This window comes from Aspergillus costaricaensis (assembly GCF_003184835.1).
Source record: "Aspergillus costaricaensis CBS 115574 unplaced genomic scaffold BO79scaffold_7, whole genome shotgun sequence".
Taxonomy (NCBI): domain Eukaryota; kingdom Fungi; phylum Ascomycota; class Eurotiomycetes; order Eurotiales; family Aspergillaceae; genus Aspergillus; species Aspergillus costaricensis.
This window is the reverse complement of record NW_020291807.1, coordinates 718,982-744,664: the sequence shown is the minus strand read 5'-3', so window position 1 is coordinate 744,664 and position 25,683 is coordinate 718,982. Positions and strand designations below refer to the sequence as shown.

At 49.5% G+C, this 25,683-nt stretch overlaps 10 protein-coding genes across 10 annotated transcripts; 4 read left to right on the top strand and 6 right to left on the bottom strand.

Annotated features, from left to right (window-relative positions):
• Nucleotides 1–345: 345 nt before the first annotated feature.
• Nucleotides 346–2,139, bottom strand: BO79DRAFT_252447 (cytochrome P450; the record flags this gene model as incomplete). The annotated part of the gene is made up of 7 exons (XM_025685926.1): nt 346–508; nt 554–717; nt 769–853; nt 904–929; nt 978–1,298; nt 1,346–1,884; nt 1,953–2,139. The coding sequence occupies 7 exons, from the start codon at nt 2,137–2,139 to the stop codon at nt 346–348; spliced, it is 1,485 nt and encodes a 494-aa protein (XP_025542448.1).
• A 1,310-nt stretch (nt 2,140–3,449) lies between these two features.
• Nucleotides 3,450–5,618, bottom strand: BO79DRAFT_243881 (class I SAM-dependent methyltransferase). Its single transcript, XM_025685321.1, has 10 exons — nt 5,329–5,618; nt 5,215–5,261; nt 5,070–5,162; nt 4,972–5,013; nt 4,856–4,922; nt 4,748–4,788; nt 4,478–4,687; nt 4,085–4,421; nt 3,841–3,923; nt 3,450–3,759 (listed from the first exon to the last, which is right to left on the bottom strand). The coding sequence occupies exons 1-10, from the start codon at nt 5,476–5,478 to the stop codon at nt 3,720–3,722; spliced, it is 1,110 nt and encodes a 369-aa protein (XP_025542447.1). The 5' UTR covers nt 5,479–5,618; the 3' UTR covers nt 3,450–3,719.
• A 1,676-nt stretch (nt 5,619–7,294) lies between these two features.
• Nucleotides 7,295–8,848, top strand: BO79DRAFT_190627 (phosphotransferase family protein; the record flags this gene model as incomplete). Its single annotated transcript, XM_025680754.1, has 1 exon — nt 7,295–8,848. The coding sequence occupies one exon, from the start codon at nt 7,295–7,297 to the stop codon at nt 8,768–8,770; it is 1,476 nt and encodes a 491-aa protein (XP_025542446.1). The 3' UTR covers nt 8,771–8,848.
• A 3,022-nt stretch (nt 8,849–11,870) lies between these two features.
• Nucleotides 11,871–12,517, top strand: BO79DRAFT_207902 (CVNH domain-containing protein). The gene is made up of 2 exons (XM_025682270.1): nt 11,871–12,052; nt 12,136–12,517. The coding sequence occupies exons 1-2, from the start codon at nt 11,920–11,922 to the stop codon at nt 12,336–12,338; spliced, it is 336 nt and encodes a 111-aa protein (XP_025542445.1). The 5' UTR covers nt 11,871–11,919; the 3' UTR covers nt 12,339–12,517.
• Nucleotides 12,518–12,620: 103 nt separating this feature from the next.
• Nucleotides 12,621–14,974, bottom strand: BO79DRAFT_168876 (uncharacterized protein). The gene has a single exon (XM_025679451.1). It carries the CDS (start codon nt 14,855–14,857, stop codon nt 12,737–12,739), a length of 2,121 nt encoding a protein of 706 aa, XP_025542444.1. The 5' UTR covers nt 14,858–14,974; the 3' UTR covers nt 12,621–12,736.
• An 879-nt stretch (nt 14,975–15,853) lies between these two features.
• Nucleotides 15,854–18,758, top strand: abp2 (putative ARS binding protein Abp2). The gene is made up of 2 exons (XM_025689715.1): nt 15,854–16,686; nt 16,746–18,758. The coding sequence occupies exons 1-2, from the start codon at nt 16,021–16,023 to the stop codon at nt 18,438–18,440; spliced, it is 2,361 nt and encodes a 786-aa protein (XP_025542443.1). The 5' UTR covers nt 15,854–16,020; the 3' UTR covers nt 18,441–18,758.
• A 276-nt stretch (nt 18,759–19,034) lies between these two features.
• Nucleotides 19,035–19,902, bottom strand: BO79DRAFT_252441 (uncharacterized protein; the record flags this gene model as incomplete). Its single annotated transcript, XM_025685925.1, has 3 exons — nt 19,035–19,494; nt 19,680–19,732; nt 19,804–19,902. 3 exons carry the CDS (start codon nt 19,900–19,902, stop codon nt 19,035–19,037), a joined length of 612 nt encoding a protein of 203 aa, XP_025542442.1.
• Nucleotides 19,903–20,675: 773 nt separating this feature from the next.
• On the bottom strand, nt 20,676–21,297 carry BO79DRAFT_252440 (uncharacterized protein; the record flags this gene model as incomplete). Its single annotated transcript, XM_025685924.1, has 2 exons — nt 20,676–21,122; nt 21,181–21,297. The coding sequence occupies 2 exons, from the start codon at nt 21,295–21,297 to the stop codon at nt 20,676–20,678; spliced, it is 564 nt and encodes a 187-aa protein (XP_025542441.1).
• Nucleotides 21,298–21,871: 574 nt separating this feature from the next.
• Nucleotides 21,872–23,097, bottom strand: BO79DRAFT_215291 (uncharacterized protein; the record flags this gene model as incomplete). Its single annotated transcript, XM_025683267.1, has 4 exons — nt 21,872–22,516; nt 22,568–22,749; nt 22,817–22,917; nt 23,027–23,097. 4 exons carry the CDS (start codon nt 23,095–23,097, stop codon nt 21,872–21,874), a joined length of 999 nt encoding a protein of 332 aa, XP_025542440.1.
• A 1,222-nt stretch (nt 23,098–24,319) lies between these two features.
• Nucleotides 24,320–25,643, top strand: BO79DRAFT_190618 (ketohexokinase). The gene is made up of 6 exons (XM_025680753.1): nt 24,320–24,375; nt 24,436–24,829; nt 24,883–25,041; nt 25,101–25,162; nt 25,216–25,326; nt 25,428–25,643. Exons 1-6 carry the CDS (start codon nt 24,329–24,331, stop codon nt 25,597–25,599), a joined length of 945 nt encoding a protein of 314 aa, XP_025542439.1. The 5' UTR covers nt 24,320–24,328; the 3' UTR covers nt 25,600–25,643.
• Nucleotides 25,644–25,683: the final 40 nt, after the last annotated feature.

Below are 25,683 nucleotides of genomic sequence, written 5' to 3'. Positions count from 1 at the left end.
TTGAGGAGGCGAGGAAGGGAAAAGTAAGAAAAGATGAACAAGGGGATGGAGAGAGCTGAGGGAGTGTTCTACTTCAGAAGGGTTGTGGGTTGAGGTGGGGGTAAGGGAATTTGATTTTGATAGTTACATTCACTTGGAGTATCGCCAGTGTTAGGACTCAGATTTTACTCTTAAGTGTGGAGATGGATTTAAATTGAGGTTTGTGGGAGGTTTGGGTTGCAATGCAATTATTTGATTGTGACTGGCTTGGATATCATTATATGGACACTGGTTGAGCCATGGCGCGGTGGTATCATCAAACATGACAAGAAATGAAATGAGAAAGGCAAGGAAGATAAAAAAATCTCAGCGTGCCTTCTCGAATATAAACTTGTTGTACTCCGCCGGATGATAGGATGAGAAATAGTCGTTATATCGCAGCTCCTCCCGGCTCTTCTGAGCTGTTTTCAAGTCGTCGAATTGTCGGAAAAGTCGACCGAGAGTCACGTACAGCTCGCAGTATGCAAGCCTACAGATGTCAGTACAGTTCAATCTCACATGTGAGGTGACCTACGGCATTCCAATACATTGCCTAGACCCCTTGCCGAAAGAGAACAAGTACTTCTCAAGAGACTTGCCAATTACCGGGTCAGTCCATCGGCTTGGGTCGAACGTTCCCGATTGTGGGAATAGATCTTCATTATGATGCATGGTCCACGAGCTCATGCTAACAACAGTCTAAATATATGTTAGCGGATTGACAATAGTAGTATCATGGTCGATGCACACCCCAGGAGGAACATGATAGCCATTGAACTCAGCGCCGACGTCAGGGACGACTCGTGGTAGTCTACCAGGGACTCCACAGGATAGCCTAAATTGAGTGAGCGAATGTCTTTCCCGGTTCATCAGGTATCATATCACCTTAGAGCCTCCTTGATAACAGCGGTCTTCCAACGTTAGCTATGGTTATATCAATGGGAGTATCTGACGCATACCAAGTAGGGCAATCTTTCCAAAGCCACAAAGTCTATTTGCCCTTCCGGATCAGGAAACGCCTGCTTCAGCTCCTCCGTTAAGCGGTTGTAAATTTCTGCATTCCGAACCACGTTGTAGGCAGCAATGGTCAGCGCATTTCCAGTTGTGTCTGCAGCCGCAGCCAGCATGATATAGGCTTCGTCTTCCAGCTCGTCCACCGTGGGCACCACATGACCCTCAGTAGCCTCTGGGTGAAGAAGCTGGTGAAATATAGTTGTTCGGCTTCCTTTGTCGCCCCGATCAACAGCGTCCTTCACCTTCAATATTTGGCGACGAGAACCCTAGGAGATGTCAGCCCTGGTAGGTAGATCGAAGACATACGACCAACCTCACGATGCAACATCATCCTCGTCAACGGCTCACTAGTCAACTTGGCCAACCAGAACGGTGTGCTAAGTGAAAGCCCCTGTATAGCCGGGAATTGCTGAAAGAACCAAAATGCTGGACCAAAACCTCGGATCATGTCAAAGAACTCGGCCCCAAAGTTCTTCTTACCGAGAAAGCCGTAACAATTGCCAAAGGCGTAGTCACTGATGACATCCACAGAGATAGCTCGAAAGGCATGATGCAGGTCAATACAGCCGGTCGAGCTAAAAGACTCCCTCATGCGCCTGACCAGCTTGTCTGCCTTCTCCTGCACAATATCCTCCAGCTCAAGCACCTTTTTGCGCGAAAAGAAGGGGTTCAAGGCCGATCGCTTGACTCGATGTACGTCGGGGCTTGGTGCCGTAAAGGTCGCCTTGTGGGTGCCGAATGCGCCATAGAACTGAGGGTCCTTGCCATATCGTGATCCTATGTAGTAGATCTTCTCGCAGTTTTCAGGGTCGCTGAGGTGGATCTCGTCAGGTGTGATGCGGACAACGGGGCCTAAGCTGCTTAATCAACTGCTGTGCACAGGAGAAAATCAATCGTATCACACGGTACAATGAGCATACCATATTGCTCATGCAGCTTTTGAACCTGAAGATAGAAGGATCCACCTTGCATATTATACCAAAAGGCATACAGGTGCGTGGCCCGAGCAAGAAGTGGGCCCGGTAGATGGGCCAGGGGGTGGAAGAACAGCCGGTACACGATCGTCCAGATGCATCGTAGGATGAGCACGATGGACAGGACGGACATCGAGAGTAATAATACATGGATTGAAACCATGGTGGACAGGTGGCCTGGATCAAGCCTCATGTAGGACCCTGGAGGGAGAAAGGTGAACACCCCTGTCAGAGAGATCTTCCACTGCTTTAAATGGGGGTTATCGGGTGACCAGAAACCCTACTACCCCATCGATGCCACGCGAGTCTTACCAAGCCTGAATAATGATGGCAATCATCAGAGGGTCCTGCCTCATGGGGATTTGAACGAGCAGACCCCGCAAGGGGGCTAGCCTGGATGGGAATGGGTGAGCCGTCAGTTGGGATAGAAAGATGAGCAAGACGGACTACTAAGAAGATGGCATTAAGTCATGCGCTGTTCAGGCCTCGGTAACAAACTTCTCTGTGGCAGGTCCAAACATCTTGACTCGCCTCGGAAGCCCATCCGGTGCGAGAAATGGGCTCTTTCCAGCATACGTTCGGCATACATGAGGTAGGGACAACAGGTCATACTAGCCCTTCAGTTGCCTTCTGCAGTGCAGCCAGCAAAAAGCAATGGACCCAGTGGTCTGGTCCCAATTCCCGGCTGCAGAATTGCAGAATGTCCCGGAAAAGGGTTAATCTAGGCTCTTGGCGAGGATTGACATTCTTCAGACCTGTCATCCGCTGAGCAAGCCCAAGGCCCCATCTCGAATCATCTGTCGATTAATTTTAAACGGCCGTTACTGCTAACGGCTGGCTTTTAGTCAAATTAGCGGCCTATGCGACCAGTATCTGTGGTCCAAATGGCCGGGGTCTGACCCACGGCGAGCGATGACAAGGACAGCAGAGACATGGGAACGAAAGACGCGAATAGTAAAAGAGGCATTGAGCACAATAGGAAGACAATAGTACAATAAAAACCGGCCGGGCGGGTCGGAGGTCAATCCGCGTCCCATCATCTCCAAAAGTCCCCAATAGACGTGCCATGACTGGTCAATGGGTCTAGTTCCGGGTGGAGCTCGACTTTGGTTCTGCGAGTGTGCGGCCTTCAGGAAGAAGATCGTCGTCTGACCACCCCCAGGAAGTCAATGTCTCTGCGGTGTATGCTTGCAGGTTTGCAGAGAAAAAGAGGACCGGTGGATGGGATGCACAAGGCGGCCAGGCAGACTGTGAGAGAAACAAGGAAGGCCACCTAACTAAAACTGCTCTACTCGGGGAAATGGTATCGTCACCATCATCATCACCATCAGACGATGGTGAGCAAGTTCGTGCAACCAAGGGACTGTCCGATACCGTGCAGAACCATAAATCATAATTGGGGTTGAACTGCAATCATTGGATGTTCTCCAGCTACACCGGCGGCCGTCATCCCCCGGTCGCCTCCACCATCCAAGCTCCCGACAACCAATCGAAGGCGCGTGCAGCGCATACTGAGCAGGACACTAACTCATAAGTCCACATTAAACCCAAGCATTCCCGGCCGCCCCGACCTTTCATGACGGGGGACGTCGAGCCCCGATTCGCACACCTCTGCCAGACTAGTCCTGCCTGCTTGCAGTAGTCTCCTGCGCACTGCATTTCCTCGGTTCTTATTCCAGTCAGCCGTGCCGCAGTGCATTTCGTCCCCAAACTCTAATAGGCACTTGTAGGCTTTTGTCCATACACCCCAACCCTGTTATACCCCAAAGGGAAACAGTCCTAAGTTAGCTTCGTGCTCGTCCAGTCCAGAAGGTTAAACACGATAGTGTCTTACACGTTGAAGTATGCGTGAGTATTCGGATCACGGAGGCCTTTTCGCATCTGGGCCAAGAAGACCTGCACTTCGGCATAGCTCCACTAAAACCAGTAAGGATTATCCTGTCAGCCTGTGTCCGATTGGCTGCTGTCAAGGGTGGTGCGCAACGCAAATACGAGGTATGACACTCTCAGACACACACCACAGAAGAAAGCATGCTCAAATGCTTCATCATCGAACTGCAAATGGAGGGTGGACTTACTCCCATGACTCGGGTCAGCAGTGCCATGGCCCATCCTTCAATTCCCTGCTCACAATGAACCAAGTTCCACATGCCTAGTTTCTTCAGCTTCTTGTCTCGACTCCACTGACCGACAGGCAACTTCATGCGGTGTTCCGTCACGTTGTGAAATCCAGCCTGCTGCATATAGCCCTTAGCAAGATCGGCAATGCGAAAGGTCTTGCCGAACTTCTCGCCCGCCTCAATGAAGGTCTTCGACCAGACAGCTAGAACATGGTCGTCTGTCACCGTGCCATCATCCGATCGAAATTGTATGGACATCTCGAGCTGGTCAAACCAGCCCCCCGGCCGCAAGCGACTGGAAAAATGGTTAGGGTTGAAACGTGCAACAGGAGATTTTGTTGAGGCACTCACCTAAGAACATTCTGATAGAATGCGGGCCAGTCCGCGATGGCACCATACAGTGCACGAACGTGGATCAGATCGAAATGGTTCTCTGGATAGACCCAGTCTTCCGAGGCGTCGTCGATCTCGAACTGTAGATTGGGTGGAACAAAACCGGGCTGTATGGGTGACAAATCGGTGCCAATGACTTGTGCTGAAGGATATTCATCTGCGAAATCACTGTTCATGGGATGATCAGATATGCTCAAATTGGCCCATCTTACAAGTGCTTCTACTCACATGGCCCAAATCCCAGTGCCAGTGCCAACATCCAGCGCTCTCTGTCAGGTCAGGACCTCAGCGTTGGCTAAAAGTGTAATTGCCGTAGTTGAGCTACATGATACACACCTGTATGTTGTCGCTGATCGGCGCCAGTAGCAGTTTCCCATCGAGAAGCAATGTAAACATATGGTGACTGATACCAGCATTAGCCTGCGCATCAAGGGTGATTCTATGGAACATACGCAATATCTAATTGCTCATTTTGCATTTCGTCATTAGGACCCCTGCGACTTTGTCAGGATAGTGCGCACGCCGAAGCTACCAAATGATAGAGTCATACCAATAAGCCCCCTCCTTGTAGGCGTGATAGCGTCGTCCATTCTCAAATCGGTAGGAGGTGATCTCAGAGTTTAGCGACGTTGTATCGCTGGCGCTAAGCACTGTAAGCATGAGGGGTCAATGGTGAGGGCGATTGTTCGACTTACAAATCTTCTGCATAGTCCGAGAACTCTTCTTCAGGCTCTGCCTCGTCCTGGTGAGTCTAAGTCAGCCGACAATTGGAGGAAGCGAAGGTCGGCGATCAGTGGTAAGCAGCGTACTGAGTCTGAAGATTCACCATCATGATGCCCTGCGACGGGCGCAGCGCTCTGGGATACGTTTTGTGGAGCCGAAGCCAAAGATGAGGTGGGTTGTGGGGGGTCATTAGCGGCAGCCCCTTGAGAATCGGGGATGGAAAAGGATTCCGCCATGGGGTCCAATTTTCGGGAAGCTCGTAGCGAAGTCGAGAAATAACAGCTGGGAAAGGAGACAGCCTCTAGGGTCAATATGGGGCAAGCTCCAGCAAATTGGTTTGTGTGTATCGAGAGAGATGGATGACGTTCGATCGGGGTCGATTTTCTGATTCCTTCGCTGTCAGGGTTGTTCCTTTTAAAGAGAGGGGGCTTCCCGCTTCCCGATTCGTGGCGAGCTGCAACTAGCTGAGGTGGTACTATTAGATTGGACTACCACTTCAGGTGCTAGGCTGCCTTCTTCGAATCCCCCTTGGAGATAGTCGTCACAATAGTAGCTCAGGACTATTTTCTCCCTAGCAAACAAAGATGATCGTTTTTCGCCACTCGTATCTTGTCAGCGGAAATCAGATGCAGATAAGATGCAGATGGATCGGACGACTGAGTTTCCAGCCTTGACACGATTTGACATCTATCCAATCCACGCGTGGGTGGAGACTCAAAAGTGGGCTGATCGAAGAACTTTTTGCCGCTTACTTGTGTAGTTCCAAATGCACACGATTCAGAAAATTCTCTGTACTTCCGGAAGTCCTCGGCGATGCATGAACAACGATGTAAAAGGATCTCTCTTTCTCTTGGCTCACGGGTCAGCCCCCACTTAAAGTAGGTGGATCGGCAACGTGTAAGCGTCTAGAAAGTACTCCCTGCAACGTCTTGTTCATAAATTCACTCATGCTCAAGATACCCTGTATAAATATTATCTTCTGGAAGTGTCCAAACATCTGGAGGACGTTGTTTCTTACCGGACAACACGGATACCAAGCACCTGCCGGCAGTACAGCCATCTATTTGCTATATCATATATTCCCAAGATGCTTCTGGTTCTACTTTTGTACTGAATAAGGAAGGTATATGATACAAAATCAAGTTTAAAGTGCGGTGCGAAAGCTTTTCTGGCACGGGTATGGCCCGTGCATGCAGCCTACTTAGTACTTTATATGCCAGTAACAACTAAATTGAGACTGCAGTACTAGGCCAAATATCCGGTGGAAGCGCCCAGGTAATTTATCTCAGGTCAGAGCACTTGATTCTGATCATTGAAAAAGCAAGAATGCACAGCTGGCCATGATTCGAGAAATTCAGTCGTACAGAGTGGTTTGTCAACATGTGCAAACTGAAATACATAAACTGCAATGTTTTGTGCTTAAGCTCGTAAATCTTATCTGTTCATTCCATGACACTTCTTCTCCCGTTCCTTATTGTTCGCCCATGCTGTGACCATCTGAGATCGCTTCGATCGCTCTTTGCAGCAGAGATAGATGTTCCTGAAGAGTTCCAAAACAAAGAGAGGGGGTTATCAGATGAATGGGGTTTCTCTTAGATGATATCTAGGATTGTGGACTGCCATGACTATCAATGCCATACCAGATACTCATCATAACGACGATAGGTACTCTTGGCCATGATGAGCTGGTCCGCATCCTCTGTCTATCCAAGGCTTGGCCGAGTATTTCTACCAAAGCAATGGGAAGGCAAACAATTCGGATCCAAGGACGATTGATGTATACCTCTTCCAGTGTCTGCATAGTGTTGAGGAGAGTTGCTATCCAGGTAGGATGGTGCTGTTCATTGAGAATTCCCGCAACGGCACCGTGCATATGATGGATCCTGTTTTCTTTTGCAGTGGGAAGCCTCACCCCTGTCGAGTTTTCCTCCCCCGCCTTCTCTCACCCCCTGGAATACTACGATGCCAGTGTTACGAAAAAACTTGCGCATACTTGCGTCTATTCTCATTGTTTTCTTACACACTTATTGAAAACCAGCCAGTGACACAAATATGCGACCTCGAATGCGTTTCGACGATGTGGCCTGGGAACAAGCCGAGGAAGTATCAGACAATTGGCTGCTTCAATTCCTCGACCATGACGTCCTAGTGCCGATCGGATATTTCATGCTCGATCAGAATGGATGCAAGGGGAACAATTTCAACGTACTCGAGAAAGGCTCTTATAACATTTCGTTGCGATTGAAGAACGAACATGAATCTACCATTATTCGCCTGTCGCAGCCCGGCGCTGTCTTTTTCCCAGAGGAGAAAGTCATGAATGAGGTTGCTACCATGCGATTTCTCGCGGACAAGACATCAATACCTATACCGTTTATCCATCTCTCGGGAACAAAGAAACAGAGTCCACTCGAGTTGAGTCCATTTATCATCATGGATTATATCGAACATGAGACAAATATGTACCACGCTCTCAATACCCCGGGACGCCCGAAAGAAGAACGCGGGGTCCTAGATCCGGCTATCGACGATGACAGGCTTGGGATGCTCTATGGGGAAATCGCGGACATTTTACTTCAGCTTTCCGTTCCCTCTCTTCCTCAAATAGGCTCTCTCAGCCAGATCGATGACTTTACCTGGGACGTAACACGACGGCCTCTATCCATGAACATGAACGAACTCGTCCGAGTAGGAAGCCTGCCCCAATCAAAACTTCCAAGTATACACACTACATACACCACAACTTCGTCGTATCTCGAAGCTCTCGCAGATCTCAATATCGAGCATCTCATCCAACAAAGAAACGATTCCGTGGACTCTGCAGACGATTGCCGACGAAGATTTGTGGCGAGGCAGCTTTTTCGTAAACTTGCCAGGGACAAGCGACTCAGCAATCCTGCGCTTGACAAGGGGCCATTTAGATTATGGTGTGATGATTTACGCCCAGCTAACGTGCTTCTGCATGGTGATTTTAAACTTGCCGGCGTGGTCGATTGGGAGTTCACATACGCTGCACCCGCCGAGTTTTCCTATGCGCCTCCTTGGTGGTTACTCATTGAGAAGCCCGAGTACTGGTCAGAGGGTCTCGAGGACTGGACCGAAAAGTTCGACTTCCGGATGGAGACGTTCCTTAAGGTGATGAAGGAACATGAAGACATTGCGATACAAAAGGGTCAATTGAACGAGAATCAACGGCTGTCGAACCACATGCGTGAGAGTTGGGAAAGTGGGGATTTCTGGGTTATGTATGCAGTAACGCATAGTTTTGCCTTTGATGCGATTTACTGGCAAAAGATAGACCCACGCTTTTTTGGACCTACAGCGGACCACGAGGAAGCATGGAGAGAGAGACTTGATCTGCTAGATGAACAGGAAAAAGATAAGATGGAAGAATTAGTCTCTCGGAAGTTGGAAGAAATGGAGAGTAGGGTTTTGGCTTGGGACCCGGATGAATATACGATGGCCTTTCACCAGCAATTGAAGAGGCGGAAAGAGAAGGAAGATGGACGAAAAAATGAAGGCGACTAAAGTACAGAGATGCGATGTTAGGTAGTTACTATATAGAACCCACGCGAGGGTGAGTGCGAGTGGTTGCCGATTGTAGCCATCAATTGCATTTGGTCAAACAACAATATGCCACACATCATAATTAGCATGACTCGGTCTCGCGCTAGCAGGAACATCCCCGCTGTAACTCCGTAGAACGAACCATTATTGAGAGATTACGGTCTAGACTGTGAACCATCATCTGTGGCTCTATCGTCTCACATAGATTCTGCGCTCCCGTCGTCAATCACCGGTACTGGTCATATCAGTAGACACCGTGCTTCTGAATCTTGCGAGGATGAAGCCACCAACACAGCTATGCCTGGAGTTAATTGACTCGTCAACGCATCTGTGACTTGACGAGGGCGTAAATGCGTTGTGCGCGGGATGTGGGGAAGAAGGAGAAGAAAGGAGGGGGGGGGTTTATACTCTACAGAATCGTGCCTCAGGACCATACAACTCGTCACGAGATGCAAAGGCACTCCAGCAGGAATGATGGTCTAATCAGCACAGGATCCAATACTAGAGTCTATGCGAAGCGAAGCGAAACGGCTAAATATGTTTGCGATGAACAGTAAGCTACCACTCCATGGCCTTGAGAAGGGTTAATTAGATCAGTCGTTGTGTCCGTGCATGATGGCCGTAGTAGTGGCTGTGCGATATACTTATATTCCACTGCACTCTATTACACTTGCCACCTCACAAATTGGCAAGGTGGTTTGGAGAAGGTTACCCGGAGGGGGTGCAGCTGCTGACGTTGACGATTGCCAACAAGGCTGATTATATCCCCGCTTCACGGACGGGCATGGAATCGTCATGGTGGGATGGGACAGGGATGTGGCAAACAAACTAGATGCACGATGCGGTACTCGACAATGTGTGAGGACGGGAAGTCGAACGGAGCCGGACATGCAACTCTTCGGCATCCTGCATATGGATATCCGCGTCTCTGCTGGTCTTATGATTCTGATGTTGGTATAGTACTGGTTGTTGATCATCTACGATAGCCTCGGACGCAAGCAGTCCGAGTTGCCTGTCATTGACAGAATCAGATAAATAGGTAACATGGTAGGAGACTACGTAGATCATAAACATATCTCACTTCCTATGGCTGACAGGAATGGAAGAACCGTGGTTGAGGGAGCGGAAGGACGGGCCCGCTCGTTGGCCCGAACCTTGTTCTTGTTCTTGATCTTACGGGAATGCCGCATGTAACATCAGCTTACTGGAGGCGTAGGAAATGCGCATGAATTATATGTTGACGAATGGGTGATTATGTCAATAAAAAGAGTTGAAGAAAGCCATAGTAGCTTATGGAATAATACCTTTCATCTGTCCTCGTTACATTGTGTTCTGAGCTGGGTCAGCATCAGACGCCAGTGCTTCAAGAAAGCTGAGATGGCTGTCACTTGCTTTCAGAAAGAGCTCGGGAATAATAGTGGGGAACAATACCTTGGGTGTATGTTTTGTTGTTATGAGGACAATAGTCATCACTAATGAGAAGGTAAGGGTCTTGGTAGCAGGTCTTACAGGGGAATCTTTATCAAGTAACTAATCTAATCCATCCATTTAACCATGGTCCGCTGTTCCAAGGCTTCCCATTGATGAATCTTTTGTGTTAGGAAGGAGCGACCGGGGGAGACAGAACCCGAATACGACTGGGGTACCTTGGTTTAGAAGTCAGAGCCGAAGAGAAAGAAGACACTTCGACCACAATCATCATTAATGTCTCACTCTGTCCAGATGCGTTAGCTCGCAGCCAGATATGCGGCTGAGTTATAAGCTAACTAGTAGTTAAGCTGCCCGCGGGACAAACGTAAGCCAACAGAGACCAGAACCAGTGGTTTTGGCCTGGTCGCTTGCATGCGATATTCATAGCATCTGTTACAGATCGAGATCGCACCCGATGCTGGGCACCAAGCAAAGCGGGCATTCCGATGCAAGGAAAGGCCAGACAAACAATAAGACCACGAAACTGCAAGAGGGGTAATGTGTTCATCCGCTGGGAGACATTTCGCCCCATCAACAGCGTGCCAAGAGGAGGATTCGCCAGGTCAAACAGTCTCCATAGCGGGGTTTTCCTGGGATAAGCCACACCACAGGTTTTGGATCCGCGGAATGCAAAGCGCTGCCAGCCAACGGTCTCCCAAACTCTCCATAAGTTTCTTTATTTGCCTGAGGCACTCAGCCCTGTCAGGGGCATTTCCAACGTCTTGGCCAGCAAGACAAGAAGTTTGAAACACAGCCACTCCGCCCGGAATCGCTCAGTCCAGAAATCCAGTGTTGTCAATCAGCCTTATGTCATTCTTTCGGCTCTGATTCACTTGCCAAGGGATTATCCCGTGGGGCGTCGTTGCGCCCAGTGACCGTCAGCCCAACAGAGCCTTGGACGACGCATCTGCGACCAGCCGGATCCAGCACCAGCCGCAAATGCTCATCAATGACAAGCATGTCGCCATTCCATTTTCAACGCACAGCGGGGGGCATGACATGCACCAAGCGCCATACCAAGACTGCTGCCTAGGACAATAGGGAATCGGACGACTAGCAATGGAGATGGAGCCCTGTCTGTGGCTGAGATGAAGGGGGAAGGACCCTTTCAGGGTCCACCGCTGACCTGTCTGCCAAGAAGCCTCGTTGAGCACGCGGAGTGGGGGGAATACTGGCCCCAGAGACCACCATGAAACAATAATTGTCGATTCTATGGAGCAACAAGCCACAATAGTGGAGATTTTGGCGCCTTTCTGGGGCTAGCAACGTTGAACTGTCAAATCACCGTTCATGGTGCTTCACTCCATACTGGGGTTGTTGCATAGCATTCCCCTATCCCAGGAAGCCCCCACCAAAATAGCCTACCTACTTACCAGGTTGTCGACAATCAATCAATTGAGTGCTCAAGCCACTGGCAAATGACCAGAGGCCAAGTGTATGATATCCATGCACAGCATCTCTTGGTGACTGCGATGAGCCGACTCCACTGATGCTCGACGAAGTATAAAAACCCCCTCCATCCCAAGTCCAATCTTCTTCTCCTCCATCAACAAAACAAACCACAACCACAAAGCAATCAATCTCATCACACATTCATCTTCCGTCTATTCCCTCATAACCTCTTTCACAACTCCATCACAATGAGCTTCTACCGTACCGCCGATAACATCCGCGTCGAAGACGACCACTGGCTGGTCGCTAACGTCGCCAACGAAGAGGGAGAGATGGTGGAATCTAGATTCGATCTCAACTCTTGCATTGGAAACGACGAGGGTATGTGATATGCTACCAAGCTACCAGAGCTTAGCCATCTTCTACTTTGGTTATAAATTAAGCTAACCATCTACACCCAACAGGTCGCTTCCTGTGGGGCGGCAACGACTTCGCTGGCAGCGCCGGAGAGATCAGCTTCGCCATCGAGGGCGAGGACAATGTTCCCGTTTTGAGAGCTAAGCTCTCCAACTCCGAGGGCGAGCAGTTTGACGCTGATGTCAATCTGGCCGAGCACATCACCAACGACAACGGTGAGCTGAAGTACCAGGAGGAGTCCCTGTTGTAAGGGCGGATTGTATCATTGAGTGTATCATGGCAGACAGGTATCATGTCTTGATAATTTTATGTGGAACTATATGAAATACCATTACCTCTGAACAAGCAGCATGCTTCTATCCCATGATAGAGTTTTTGTTTCTACCGCTTGCTTCAGTTGAACTTTCGTCTAATATTGTTAAGATTGCCCGCATAAGATACAAAGTAGATGTAACTTTGGTAAAAATTGCAAAGCAGCCCACTCGTAGTCCCATTGCCCACCCTATAGAAGAAACTCCCCATCCCCTATAATCAAGCCTTTATCGATCCCGAACTCCTTGACCAAATTACCCAGTGTGTATCATGTAAAATCAAGAGAAACAAACTAGATAAAGCAAACGTAATCGCCAACAGGTCTGAAAGATAAGTTTACCACGCGTGTCTCCCATCATTGACGTCCAGATCATTCCCATTCCAGTCTTCATCGCCACTGAGCTCGTCGTCGAGGAAATCCCCCTCATTGTATTGTGTCTCGGACGGACGCTGATTGTCAATACGGACCATCACAACATCACACATGCCTTGTCTCGCATTCAGTGGTTTGTCGCTGGCCTCCCGGGATTGCTGCTTCTCTGCGTTTTCGGTTTCATCATCGCCAGTCTCAGAAAATTTCCTCAGAGCAAGACGCGCGCTCTTGCGTTTAGATGGCGTCGAAAACCCGCTATGTTGGGTGTCAGAGTGCGTATGAGTCTCCTCGGCTTGTGGGGTACGACTATGGGTTACATCTGATTGCGGAGCGGCGCGAGGGATAGATCGGAGGTTCGGGTCCGGGGGTTGACTTCGTCGCAAAAACGTCTTCTCTAGCTTTCCGATCCATTTTTCTCGAAAGGACGCACGATCTCGCCAGCCGATCTTGAGGATTGCACTGATCACAAGTCGTCGCAAACTTCGCAGTTCAGACGCCGCATCGATGAGCGTCCCAAAAAAGACCTCAGCTGTCGTATCATCCCATTTGCGTAACTGAATCAATTCAATGTCTTGCAGCGTGGATGGCCAGGTTGGAACACCGGTTGACAGGTCAAGCAGGGTTTGAAAATGGGGTTCGACGTCGTGATAGCTCGACGCATCATACATGGATATATCCATTCTGAACTTCTCGAGATTCTTGCAGGACTCTGCAAGATTCACAGCGAAGGCTAGGCTTAGATGGCGGTTATGTCTCAGATCTAAGATTTGAAGATGATGGCCATGAGAGAAGAGAAATGAGCCAAGATTCATGGCAGTGACGTTGTCACAATTGTTAATGGTGAGTGAAGTAAGTCCCATCGGCAAGTTGGGGAAGAGGTATTCGTTCACAATGGAACATTGTACAAAGTCCAAGCGGCGCAGGTCCGGGAGTTCTCGTAGTGCTGTGGCGAGAACCACTTCATTTTCGTCGGAGCCCAACTCGTCACCATCCGCATCCTCCGAAGTTAAGTGCAACAATCGAAGTTCCTGGAGTCTATGAAATGCGGGCTGCAAGTGTTTTTCTAGCATGACGGGTAGCAGCTGTCTGGTCTCCATGAAACGACTGTTCCATTCCCATGATCGTAGGTGTATTGAACTGGAGACCAGTGATGCAAAGAGAGAGTCTGGATATGTCCATCTCGACCTTGGGTTCAGCCAGGGGGAGCCGCCCAGAAAGTAATCTTCTTTATGGTAGAGACGCAGTGTTTTGACCTGAGGGGTTTGTTCAATTAGCCTCGACAACTCAAAATATCCCAGAGTCGGTCCGCTCTTGTAAAATAAAAGACTCTCAACGTCAACATGCAGTTCTTTGACCTTGCTAACATAGTTAGTGGAAAGAGAGTCTTGGGGCTTAGCCAGTAGCTGTAACAAAGCATGGGCCTTAGCTGCTGGCAGGAGGGGAGGACAATGATAGAGAGCCGCCAGCGCAGGTTCATGAAACGCATGACACATCAAAGCAATGTTCACGAGCCACTGGACGGAGCTATGTCTACTCGCGGTCTTTTCATCCATTAGTGGACTCGCTGCACAGGAGAATATATCAAAGAGTATGTGGTATGGGAGAGTTTGCCATGGTGGAATGACCCCCGAAGTAACAATCGGCGTATTATCTTCCTCAACCTTCCTACGTTTTTTGAGCGGTCGGCCAAGCTCGATACGTCTCCGACCTGTGCGCTTTTCCACGTTCTTTGTCTGGGAGCGAGTCTTCACCGTTCGGTTGCGCGGGGCTCGTGATGGCGCGGATCGACTGTTCGTCTCAGTAAACGGGTAAGTAAGATGCTCAGGAGCGTCAATCGTAGGGACTACAGCCTCCGGCTCATCATTGGTGGCATCAAAGTCATCGTCAGTGGATTCCTCACGGTAGGATTTGGGCATGCGAGCTGAGTTGCGGGGGCGCAGCGAGAGCGACAAGCGCCTCGCTCGTTCCTCGTCTGACTGGGTATCCTCGTCATCACGACCTTCGGAGCTGCTTTCTTCATGGTAGGATTGGACTTGGGTGCGACTGGAACGGATGGGACGAGACGATCTCGATGCCGGAGCCATAGCGGGACGAATGAATTTATTTAATAGTAGGCGGTGTGAGAGACCACAGGGAGTGGCAGGCGGCACAGGAGCTGTTGCTGCTAGTGCGGCTGCTACTAAGCTCCAGGTGGTGTACGGTAGGCGGAATGCAGGGGAGAGGATCGCATTTCATCTGGATGAACACCAAGGAAGATGAGGGAGAAAATGAGAAGAGCAGCTAGGGAAAGAGAAGGTGAGTTTGTGAAGACGGATTGGCTGTAGGGGAAAGAAAGAGGAGGTGAGTTACGGAGTAGTGAGTAGAAAAGGAAAGAATGATGTCGCCGTTCCAGGTCCATCGCAGCTTCCCAGTTGGGGAAGGCGGAAAGGCGGACAGGCGGGAGGCGGGAGGCATTATCGATAAGGGGGGTTCGGGGGATTCACTAGTGCTGAAGTAGACTAGCGGGGGAGACATGTGACGAGTGTGACGGCGTGACAGGACCAGGCATCAAGTTCCCCCGCCCTGAGGCCACAACGCTAGACTACAACAGGCATCGCAGCATAGGCCTGAAGTCCCGAAATAGAAACAAGTCAAGTCAGCTCCTCCCAATCGAGTTATCACCGGCTTTCTTTAAAGCGCCGCCGTCGGCCAGCCACCTTCTCCTCTTTTTCTCCTCTCCCTTCCATTTGGCGCCTGGCGACAATGCTCTGTCGGTCGAACCTTCGTCGCCGTCGTCGTGGATTGATGCTTACAATCCCGAGCGGGTATCATCTTTGCTTGTTCTGACACTTGCGAGACAAACACCCCCCCGAACTCCCCTAAACCATCGATTGTTTCCCATGCGCACTACTCGTCATTGGGCTGGTCCCTAATTTTACCCGTGCGGTTTGCGATCTGATAGGGTCTTACGACGTCGGCGCGTGCTGGAAAGAAGATCTGCCCTATCTCATCTCTCATTGAGTCAAAAGCTAAATTCATATGATACTACTTACTCCTCCACCTTCCCTCCTATCCTTCTTATTATTCTGATTATCATTATCATTATCATTACTACTTTCTGTGTTTATCATTGCACCAACATCTCTCTATTGAATATATAGAATCGCTTTCAATCCGGCGATTTTTCTCTCCTTTCTTTTTCCCTTTTCTTGTCCACATAATCACAGTGTTTGCTGTTTGCTTGCTTTCTGTCACAAGAACCATCAAGATGGAATCCTCCTTTCCCAACGTGATGAACCAATCTGTGCCGCCGGAACGGACTGAATTAGGGCCTCCACCCATGGTCATCCAACAGTACGCAAGGTATCCTCCGGCTCTGGAGCCTGGTTTACATAGCGCTTCTCCCATAGGCAGTGCTCGCACTCACATAGCTCCCTCAAAGTCTCCACCTCTGGCGCGCAAAGCTACCCCGCGCAGTCTTCAGGCATCGCCAACCGGCCCACGGCCGATAGCGCCGCCACCTCCACCTGCAATGGTGGCGCACTCAGGACCCTCGATCTCGCCTCCAATGTATGATTCTATTCGTCCACGGCCGCCACGGGAGTCGATGGACCAGACAGAAACACGATCCCTGCCATCTCGCGATCTGACTGACAGCTCCATTGATGACGCCTACATCATGTTTGTCTTCTATTGCAATCCAAATGTCCCTTTGTCCGTGGATACCTCAGAGCTCCGCAAGAACTTTCGCTGCCCACCCCGGAGTGATGGCAAGAGTTTCAGTATATTCGCATTGTGGGAGCTTATTCGGAAGCTAGATAGTAAGGAGCTAAAGACATGGATACAACTGGCGATCGAGCTGGGGGTAGAACCGCCTTCCCTGGAGAAGAAGCAGAGCACCCAAAAAGTCCAGCAATATGCTGTTCGGCTCAAGGTTTGTTGCTAATGTTATTCCGGACAGAATGTATGGCTAGAAGACTAACCAATCGCTAGCGCTGGATGCGCGCAATGCACGTTGACGCATTTTTCGAGTATTGTCTTGGTCATCCGCATCCCTATTACACCCACCTTCCGCCTGCCAATGTGATCAGCGACAGCCGTGATGGAGTACCACTGGAAGAAGATCTTGCGCTACGGGCTCTGGTTCCGCAATGGAGGCCGAAGAGGGGCCGGAAGCGAGCCGAGGAAGAAAACGAAAGACTAGCCATGGCGAAAAGGCCCCATCTCGATCCAATAATGGGCGTGCTGCAGCCAGGGCCATTCCCAGGTCCTCCAGCATCATATCCACCAGGTGCGCTGCCATTTAGCGCCTTCCCTGACGAGATGGGATCGCATGATCCGTGGATGGGCAGCGCACCTCCATTCCCACCGGAAGGGACTTCTGAGCCTTCGTCGCAGTCGAACCAGGACCTGCGGTGGCGACCTATCGAACGAGATTCGTCCCCAGGGAGTTATCCGCATTCTGCTATAGCACCCAGGAGCCAGCATGAGTCTGAAGTCTTCATTCAACCTGCAGAGCCGCGCTCAGCGGTCACAATGTCTTCTTCCGGGGAAAAGGCGCGGCCTAAACGACGCCATGGCCCCGCAGTGTCATCTGCCTGGCCTAGTAACACCGGTAGCAATGGAAAGACCAGAGGTCGGCCACCAAATCGAGGGACTGTCTCTGGACCATTCTCCTCGTTCCCAGTTAATCCAAATCGCACTGATCCGTCCCATTTACCGGGTCCAGGGCTTCGGAACTCCCCTGCCATGCTCCTCGATCAGGACCCTGCCGGTCGATTCAATCACTCCCCTTTCCAGCAGTCCCCTACGCCGTTCCATTTCGGTCCTAAGCCAGATAAATTACAGCTTCAGGTACCGCCTCATCCTGGCACACCTGTCCGTCTGGCAACCCCTCCTACCTTAATGGTCAACGGTATCAACAATGCTCCTGGGTCAACGAAATTGGAGGGACAAGGACCGCAGCGTAACGGTACTCTGGCTCCTCTAAACGACTTCATGAGCAATGTGGGCGTCACCAACCCATCTGCCTACGCGAACCGCAATAGCGTACCACATGCGGATATATCTTCCGATGATGTTGTACGTGCACTGTCAAGTGAACTTCTTCGCGGAAAGACCACCGGTCGGTCTGCTCACATTAGCACTGAAGAGGCCCGGGCTCTAGCGATGTCTGTAGTGTCCAGCTTGACCACTACATATGCCAAGCTACCAGTCGGCTTGGCGGCGCTCATGTCCGCCTTGCATCTTGGGCTTGGACAGCAATTTGGCTATCCAGGGGTGACGGACAGCTTGATGACTGTAAATATCGAGTCAGGCCCTGCTGTAACCTCAGGCACACCAAGCACGGACGGGAGCCCCAACTATGTGTACACCATCTCTCATGAGTATAAGCACGGACTTCGGTTCTCAACGAAGGTTACGTACGGAGACCTGAGCATCAGCACCCCAACTCCGGACAGTCACAAGCTGGACCTTACGCCCCGGGTAACCGAGGAACTTGAAGCCGGCATCGCAGAAGCCGACAGCATGACAGATGCGGAATTCGAAGTGGATGCGGAGAATTCCACCCCCGACGCAACGTGGAAACAACGATACCTCAAGCTCCGTGCGCAGGTGCAGCGAAAGGAGCGAATGTTGTCGCAATATAAGCGCAAAATTCTTGAGTCTGTGATGGCAGACATCTAAGCTCTGAACACTGGTCGTTCACGGAGAATCACCCCTTTCGCCCTCTCCTAATCCCCTCCCAAGCCCCCTCCCTCGACTTGTTGTGATACCCTATACAGTATATTCCTATGTAAATTGTCGAGGTCCACCTGAACACACTTATAAAACTTCATTTTCTTCTATGCTCTTGGTTGTGTGTCTGTTTGTCTGTTGGCTGGAGCCAAATGGCGCTTTCCTGCTGTTTGTTGGTTTCGGTTCGGTCTTCTTTACAGATACCCCTTGAGCGAACTTGTCCGATCTGCTTCACAGCCTGTTAGGTAGTATAGAGTATCTTGATACCATCAATGTTTAGTTTATATTTGCAGTAACTAAAACCCTGTGCAAGTCCTGAAGTCCATCATAGTATCCTGTCGGAGTATCGCATGATTTGATATCCATCCTTTATCGCCCAACCTAATAACAAGCAAGCCTGCAAGCGAAAGTCACAACGCATCCAATCTCCTTCTGCCCCCATCATTGACAAACCAGTAACTCATCCTCCCCTAAACTTGAATTGCATCATCCACCCAACCAACCAGTCAATCATGTAATCCAGAGTAATAAAAAGCAAAGCCCTCAAGCCTCATCCACCTCCACATCACTACCCTCAACCCCCTCCTCATCATCCACAGCCTCCTCCTCCTTCACAGCCAACTCTTCACCATCAGCACAAACCCGATCAGAGAGTCCCTCCTCCCACAAAGCCGCCCTCACCTCCTCATCCTCCTCAGTCTCATCATCGTCTTCCTCCTTCTTGATCCCAACACCAGCATGCTGCTTCTTCTGCATCAACTTCTCAGCCCTAGCGACAGCCATCTTCTTCAGCCCCTTGGCTTTCTTCGATGCATCGCTGATGCCATCGGCCTTGCGCTTTCTGCCCTTAGTAGGTGTGGATGGAGTCGTGCTCTCCGTAGCGGTAGTAGTGCTGGTACTAGCCCCGGTCCGTTTCTTAGCGGGCGTGTTGTTGGCAGAGGAGAGCGGGCCGCCTGAGGTGTTGATGCCGTGTGATTTCAGGAGGCGTTCGTAGCGCTTGGCTCTGTTTGTATGTAGGGGAGATGGTTAGTGGGGTAGTGCGCAAAGTATAGTACTCGTGTTTATTTGTGAAATGTGGAGGATCATGCGATTATGATATGGGGTTGGAGGAAATATATATTTAGTATGTGTGTGTGAATGTGTATGTGACTGAGTTGGGAAACTGAAGGGACAGGATAATTAACGTACGCAGCGGCCTTGGTGATAATATTGCATTCTTGTGCGACGACGGTGAAGTCAATCTTTTTTAATTGTTTATATTAGTCTGTTTTGCTCTGGGAGGATATGATGAGATGGAGTGAGGAGTACGCACCTTGCCGCTGTTAGAGTGGCGGATGCAGCTGAGGAGGAATTGAAGCTGCTCTTCCGGGGTGATGCGGTTGGGCTTGGACGGGGTAGTTGTGGTAGACATGTTGAGCTGGATATATTTTTGCTCGAGTCAAGTTGCAAGAACGGCGAGGCGTGAGTAGATGTGAGTGAGAATCCTCTCGTTTCGTGTGATCTTGGACTCGGTCGAGTGTTAGGGAAGATGATCGCTTGGGAAAGTGTGAACAGTGGATATAGGGACGAGGGTAGGTGAGATAGAGTAGGAGGATGGAAAGAAGTAGGCAGAAAGAAGAGAAGAAGAGAAAGAAGGTGGGAGGGCAGGAACACTGAGACGAGCGGAGGGCTGAGGGAATGTTGTTAGCAAAGTCACTGCTGGCTTCGCTTAGGTTTCTTGTGAATGAATCAGATAGTCAACATCCGTCCGGGAGTCTCAGACTGGAAGGTGGAGAAGTGAAGGGTCTCTAGAGAATAGTGATACGATACTACGTTCTGGCACTTCTGAGCAATGGCTATGACGGAGTGGGCAGTCAGTAGGCTAATTTTCTTATTTAGCAGGTATTAGTGCTCTGGGGCTACAGAACCCTCCCAATCAACCCAGCTGTTCAGAATCTGTAAAGAAATTAAGAGTTGTAGAGTAAACTTCCCAACACCAGTAACAACGCAAGCCCTGCAATGTGGTAGGGAAATACAAACTGCGTCAATCTCCAGTCCTTCCAGATAGTCTTCCTTAAAAGTTCTTCGCGCTAAATGGACCTTGCACGACAATGTAGACCAAATGAAGACAATGAAATGAACAAACTATATGGACTCGGTTGTCTGAAATCCATATAAGCGTTCAGCAGAATCGCGCGTAGAAGTTCAAGCCGTAGCACACTCCATGTCAACATCCGGGGTATTGTCTTCCATGAGACTGTCTGCATCGTCTTCCTCTTCCTCCTTCACAACAACAATCGATTTAACCCCGCGCTTGCGGCCCTTGGTCTCCGACTTAAGCGTACCAGTGGCAGGAATGGGCTTCGAAGTAGTAGCCTTCGCTCCCTTACGCGCGGCGACTTTTCTGCCCTTGGGCTTGACGGGAGTAGGCACGTCGGAGTCAGACTGCTCTGCGACGTCATCACCGGCCTCGGTAGCACCTGCAGCGCCTTTATCCTTATCGCCATTGGCACCTGCACTCTTGAGTATGCCAGAGCCGGACTTGGCCTCAATATTGTTCAAATTGTAGCGCTTGCGAATGGCACGGAAACGGTTGCCGACTGAAGCAACATTGCTGTAACCCATCATGTCTCCAACCTTGGTAAGATCGATCTGAAGAAAGCAAGTTGGTGTTAGTAGAGCCTATATCTGCGATGAGAGATCATATTACCTGTTTGTCGTCCCCCATGCACTGCAGACAGGCGAGGAAGAACTGCGCGTCTGCATAAGGGATATCTAGACCGGCGTTAACGGACTTCGCGGCCTTTGATTTCGTAGCCTTATCCATGGCGAAGGTTAGAGTATTCGATTTTCTAGATGGTATAACGTAGAGAGGCTGTAGGTTAGATGATTCAGATATGAGGAGTGAGTAAAAGTAAACGGGCTAATCACCAAGATGGAAAGGAGATGAAGAGGGACCGTTCGGGTGGTGAATAACAGAGACAAGTGAGAGGTCAAGCCACAAAGCCCCACCGTATAAAACGCCAAAATGTGAGATGCCTCACAGATCAGTTCGCTACTATTTCAGGTTAATCGGCGAGGCCAACTCCCGGTCCACTCTCCCAGTGTAGCTGGTAATATCTGTTGGTGGTGGTATGAGGGAAAAGTGAAGCGGGTTATAAGATGCTACGCGACATCAATGGCAAAACTACCGCCCAACTAAAGAATAACTTCATAAGCAAAAGCAATATTATATTTCTGCTATCAGGATAGTTTCAGCAAAGGGACATCGGTCCTCGTGGTCGTTTGTCGAAGCCAGCAACAAATCCCCAGAAAACCCGCTTCCAGATCCCACAAGGACCGAGTTCTACCTGCCACTATCTATCTCAAAATGCAGAAACAAGAATTGAGACTGATGTCCGTCAGTCCTCAATGACAGTAATCTCCGACTTTCTGTCCGATAATTCCTCCTTGGCCTCCCTGTCTACACTTTTGCCTTTGTCGACCGGTTCTTCTTTGATCTCGTCCAGCTTCTTCTCCTCGTCTTCTGGATCAGATTTATAGGCCTCCCAGCCAACTGAAGCCATAGAAGATGGCAAGTACTGCTGCTCATGATGCTGCTGCTGGTAGAAACTACCTGCAAATCCTCCCATCGGTGTGTACATGTTGTATTCATCCATACTGTATCTGTGCGGGTAGTAGAACCCCCAAGGATATGCCATATGGGGGAAGAACGGTCCCGGATGCATGGCATGAGGAGGAGCGAGAGGTATATCTGCCATACGAGGCATTGTCTCACCGTAACTTTCCTCCTTGACCTCCTCCTTGATTTCCTCCTTAATAGGGACGAAAGGTTCAAAGTCAGGGTAAGAAGTCGCCGGCACAGTCGTGGCCCCTGCCCTACTGGAGCTAGCTCTGGCTGACCTTCTGTTCTCGACTCTCTTAGGACGCGCCACTTTCTGGTTGGGCCCTTGATTTTCCAGCTGGCCTTTGAGCCGCGAGTACCGCATTCTTGCAGCATGCCCATTGGAGATATTCAGCTGCGAGGCAACCAAGGCCCAGTCGATCTACTCAGCTGTCAGCTACTATTACTGTCTTCCAGAGCTTCACTCACGAACCGTTCTCAAGTCCAACTGTTTCATAATGGTGTACAAGAACTTTACAGCCGGCTCATCGACCGACATCATAGACTTGGTGCGTCTGTAGTTGGAAGCGGTGGACGTAGCAGATGATGGATTCGTTGGAGATGCGAAATCATTCTCGGCTTGATGATTCATGGTTAGGTCAGGCTTCAGAGTACCTGCTATGCCAGAAGCACTCATGTCAGGGAGGACAACTCATAGGGGGATATTGAGGAGGGGACGTACCAGACGCACTAGGCTTGACGGTGGTTTTGGTAGGAGTTGGGCTCCGGCTTTCCATCGCCTCAGCTACTCCAACGTATGTACGTGAGTAATCTGGTGACCTCCTGTGCAAGCACAATGGAATATGGAGTGTTCACTGTGGGAGAAAGATGTAGGAGGTGAATGATGAGAGACCGATGAACATGGCTTTAGACCTGGTACTTATAGACCTACATTCCAGTACCGGAATAACTTTCGGTATCTTCTTCGTGAGTGAATCGAAGTACTGTATTCATGCTTGCCATGAGGACTCCACTTTGTTTCTGACATAGACAGGGTATGTGCAGTTGGGCATTGGCTCCATACAGATGCCTAGCGCCCTGTTCCTATTAATCGTCACGGAATACCGAGCTTGATTGGTGCTACTCACCCGTGCACGCGGGCTAGTGAATCGGACTGCTGGCACAGGATTGGGGGACTGGGTGTAGCCCACCAGAAAACAAAGCCAAGGTTGGGTCTAGATGCACTCTAGGCGGTCGGTTCTGGGTAGTCTATTCATGTTCTGTGAATACAGACAGGGTCTTAGTCCAGATCTCCCATTTCTAGTAGGTTTTTGGCACTAAATATATGGGCTCGCTAAGATATAATCGTACTTGTGAAAGATAAAACTATGCAATTGAACTGCTATCCCATTAAGAGTGTGTATCATGTCATATCTCATGGTGAGATGCTATTACATACTACTAATATCTCCGTAGAACTAGATTGGGGGAGTTGGCAGAATATATACTGAAATCTTCACCAGCCAAGGGCAACTGGTAACGCGTGAAAGCTACTAGTAATCAATGGCCCTATTTGTGGCTCTACTTTGCCAATGGAAGTTTCTCGAGACAGCTGTACCTGAAACATTATCTCCAAACATTACTTGTCCTGTCACCTTTAGACTTTACATGCTTTTACAAGTATATTAAGACAATCTTTATGTTTGAGTAGGCAATGTAGGCACAGATAGCTGCATGATAAATTATACTAGTAAATAAATCATACTAATATTCCGGAAACGTACCTCTGCCTGTAAAAAAAAGTGGATGATTTATCTTTCCATGAAACACCAATCACACCAAAACAATTAGCAGGTAGTACCGATGTCTCATGCTATTTTTATATGTCAACTAGACTTATGGAAGATGCCGTGGTTCTGTGCATATGCGCGTGGCTCTCTCCGCGATAAATAGATACTACTAGTACTTCTCTTTGGGAGAAGCCGCCAACCGTACGGTTATTTCCACAAATGCCAAATCCTACACAGTGAATACTCACAAGAAGGATTCAACCCTAGATTTGGTGTTACTGTTACCTCTTCAACCATGTTTCCCTAGTACTGTTTACTCGATCGTGGATCTCCAACTTCCAGCGATGATGTCGACAGTGGGTCCTGACTAATCCCACCACCGCAATACCCCTCTCGGCATACAAGGTGCAGATATTCTGCTTCGGTATGCCATTCCTCTTTGCAGGAGTTACCAAGTGAACAATATGTCCTTGGTCGCAATAGGTGCATGCTATGTGGATACAATCCTAACGTTCGTTGGCGCCCTCTACTGCTAGTTCCCATCTTTTCAGTAGCTAACTCTTCGTATCAGAACACCCCACTATCCGGGAGAAGATGATAAGCTACGAGCTTCCAGTATCTCCCGTCGGCGGGGAGGTAACTGTCCAAATTCTCTGGAAGTCTTGAAGCAGTTGACAGCGAACAACCCTTCAACTGCTGATGTCTCCCTGAACCTGATTGCTGTCCTACCTGCGAAGGCGTCTACTGCTGCCCAAGAGATTCAGTCAGCATTCAAGCCCCACGTTAACCTGTCTCATTGTATCTTTCGAGAGGCCTTCAATGAGCCTGCCTCAAGTTACATCATCAAGAGTGAATCGTCTGGCAGTCGTACCATTGTCAACTACAATGAACTGCCTGAGATGACGGTGGATGAGTTTACCCAGATTGCAGGCAATCTCACCAACCCAACTTGGTTCCATTTCGAGGTTTGTCATTACATTTATGATGTATTCTCTGGAGCTAACAACTTCGTTAATAGGGTCGGATACCTGACGTGACTTTATCATGTATCCGATATCTCCGTCAGCGGTACCCATCCGCGACTGTTAGCGTCGAGGTTGAGAAGCCTGGGCGCGAGGGTTTGCAGAACCTAGCAGAGGAAGCTGACGTAGTATTCTACTCGAAGAGCTGGGCTCAAGTAAGGGCCCCTTGATCAAGAAGTCCATATCATGCATCCCTCTAATCACCGACTCGCAGGGAAACGGATGTCATACTGCTGAAGAATGTGTTCGGAAAGAATCGACACTGACACGAAAAGCGTATGGTTCTTGCTGAAATTACACGTTGAGACTAAGGGTACTAATACTACCAGGTCGTTGCTGTGCTGCACTTGGGGTCAAGACGGTGCTGTGGCTTTTGAGCCCAAAACGCAGACTTCAGTTCATAGTCCTGCATATTCTGCAGCAAACTTTCAAGTCATCGAGTAAGTCGGCTATGTTTTCATCACTCTCTTGGTCCGGGTTATTGTTTGTATCCTTTGCGGCAATTGTGTGATATTAACGATAGTTTCTAACATCGAACCAGCCCGATTGGCGCAGGTGACACTTTTATAGCCGGTATGCTATACGCACTAATCTGTCGAGGAAGTGAATGGAGCCTATCAGAGAAATTAGGCTTTGCCAATCGACTCGCCGGTATGAAGGTCTCCCAGGAGGGGTTTTCAGGTCTTGCAAGAGCTTTGGAGTCTTTCCCTTAGAGTCGTTGTGTATACTATTGCAGAGAGTAATTTTGCAGGGTAAGGGTAGCAATTTGAGCAGTGAAAATATGTTACGGTGGGCAC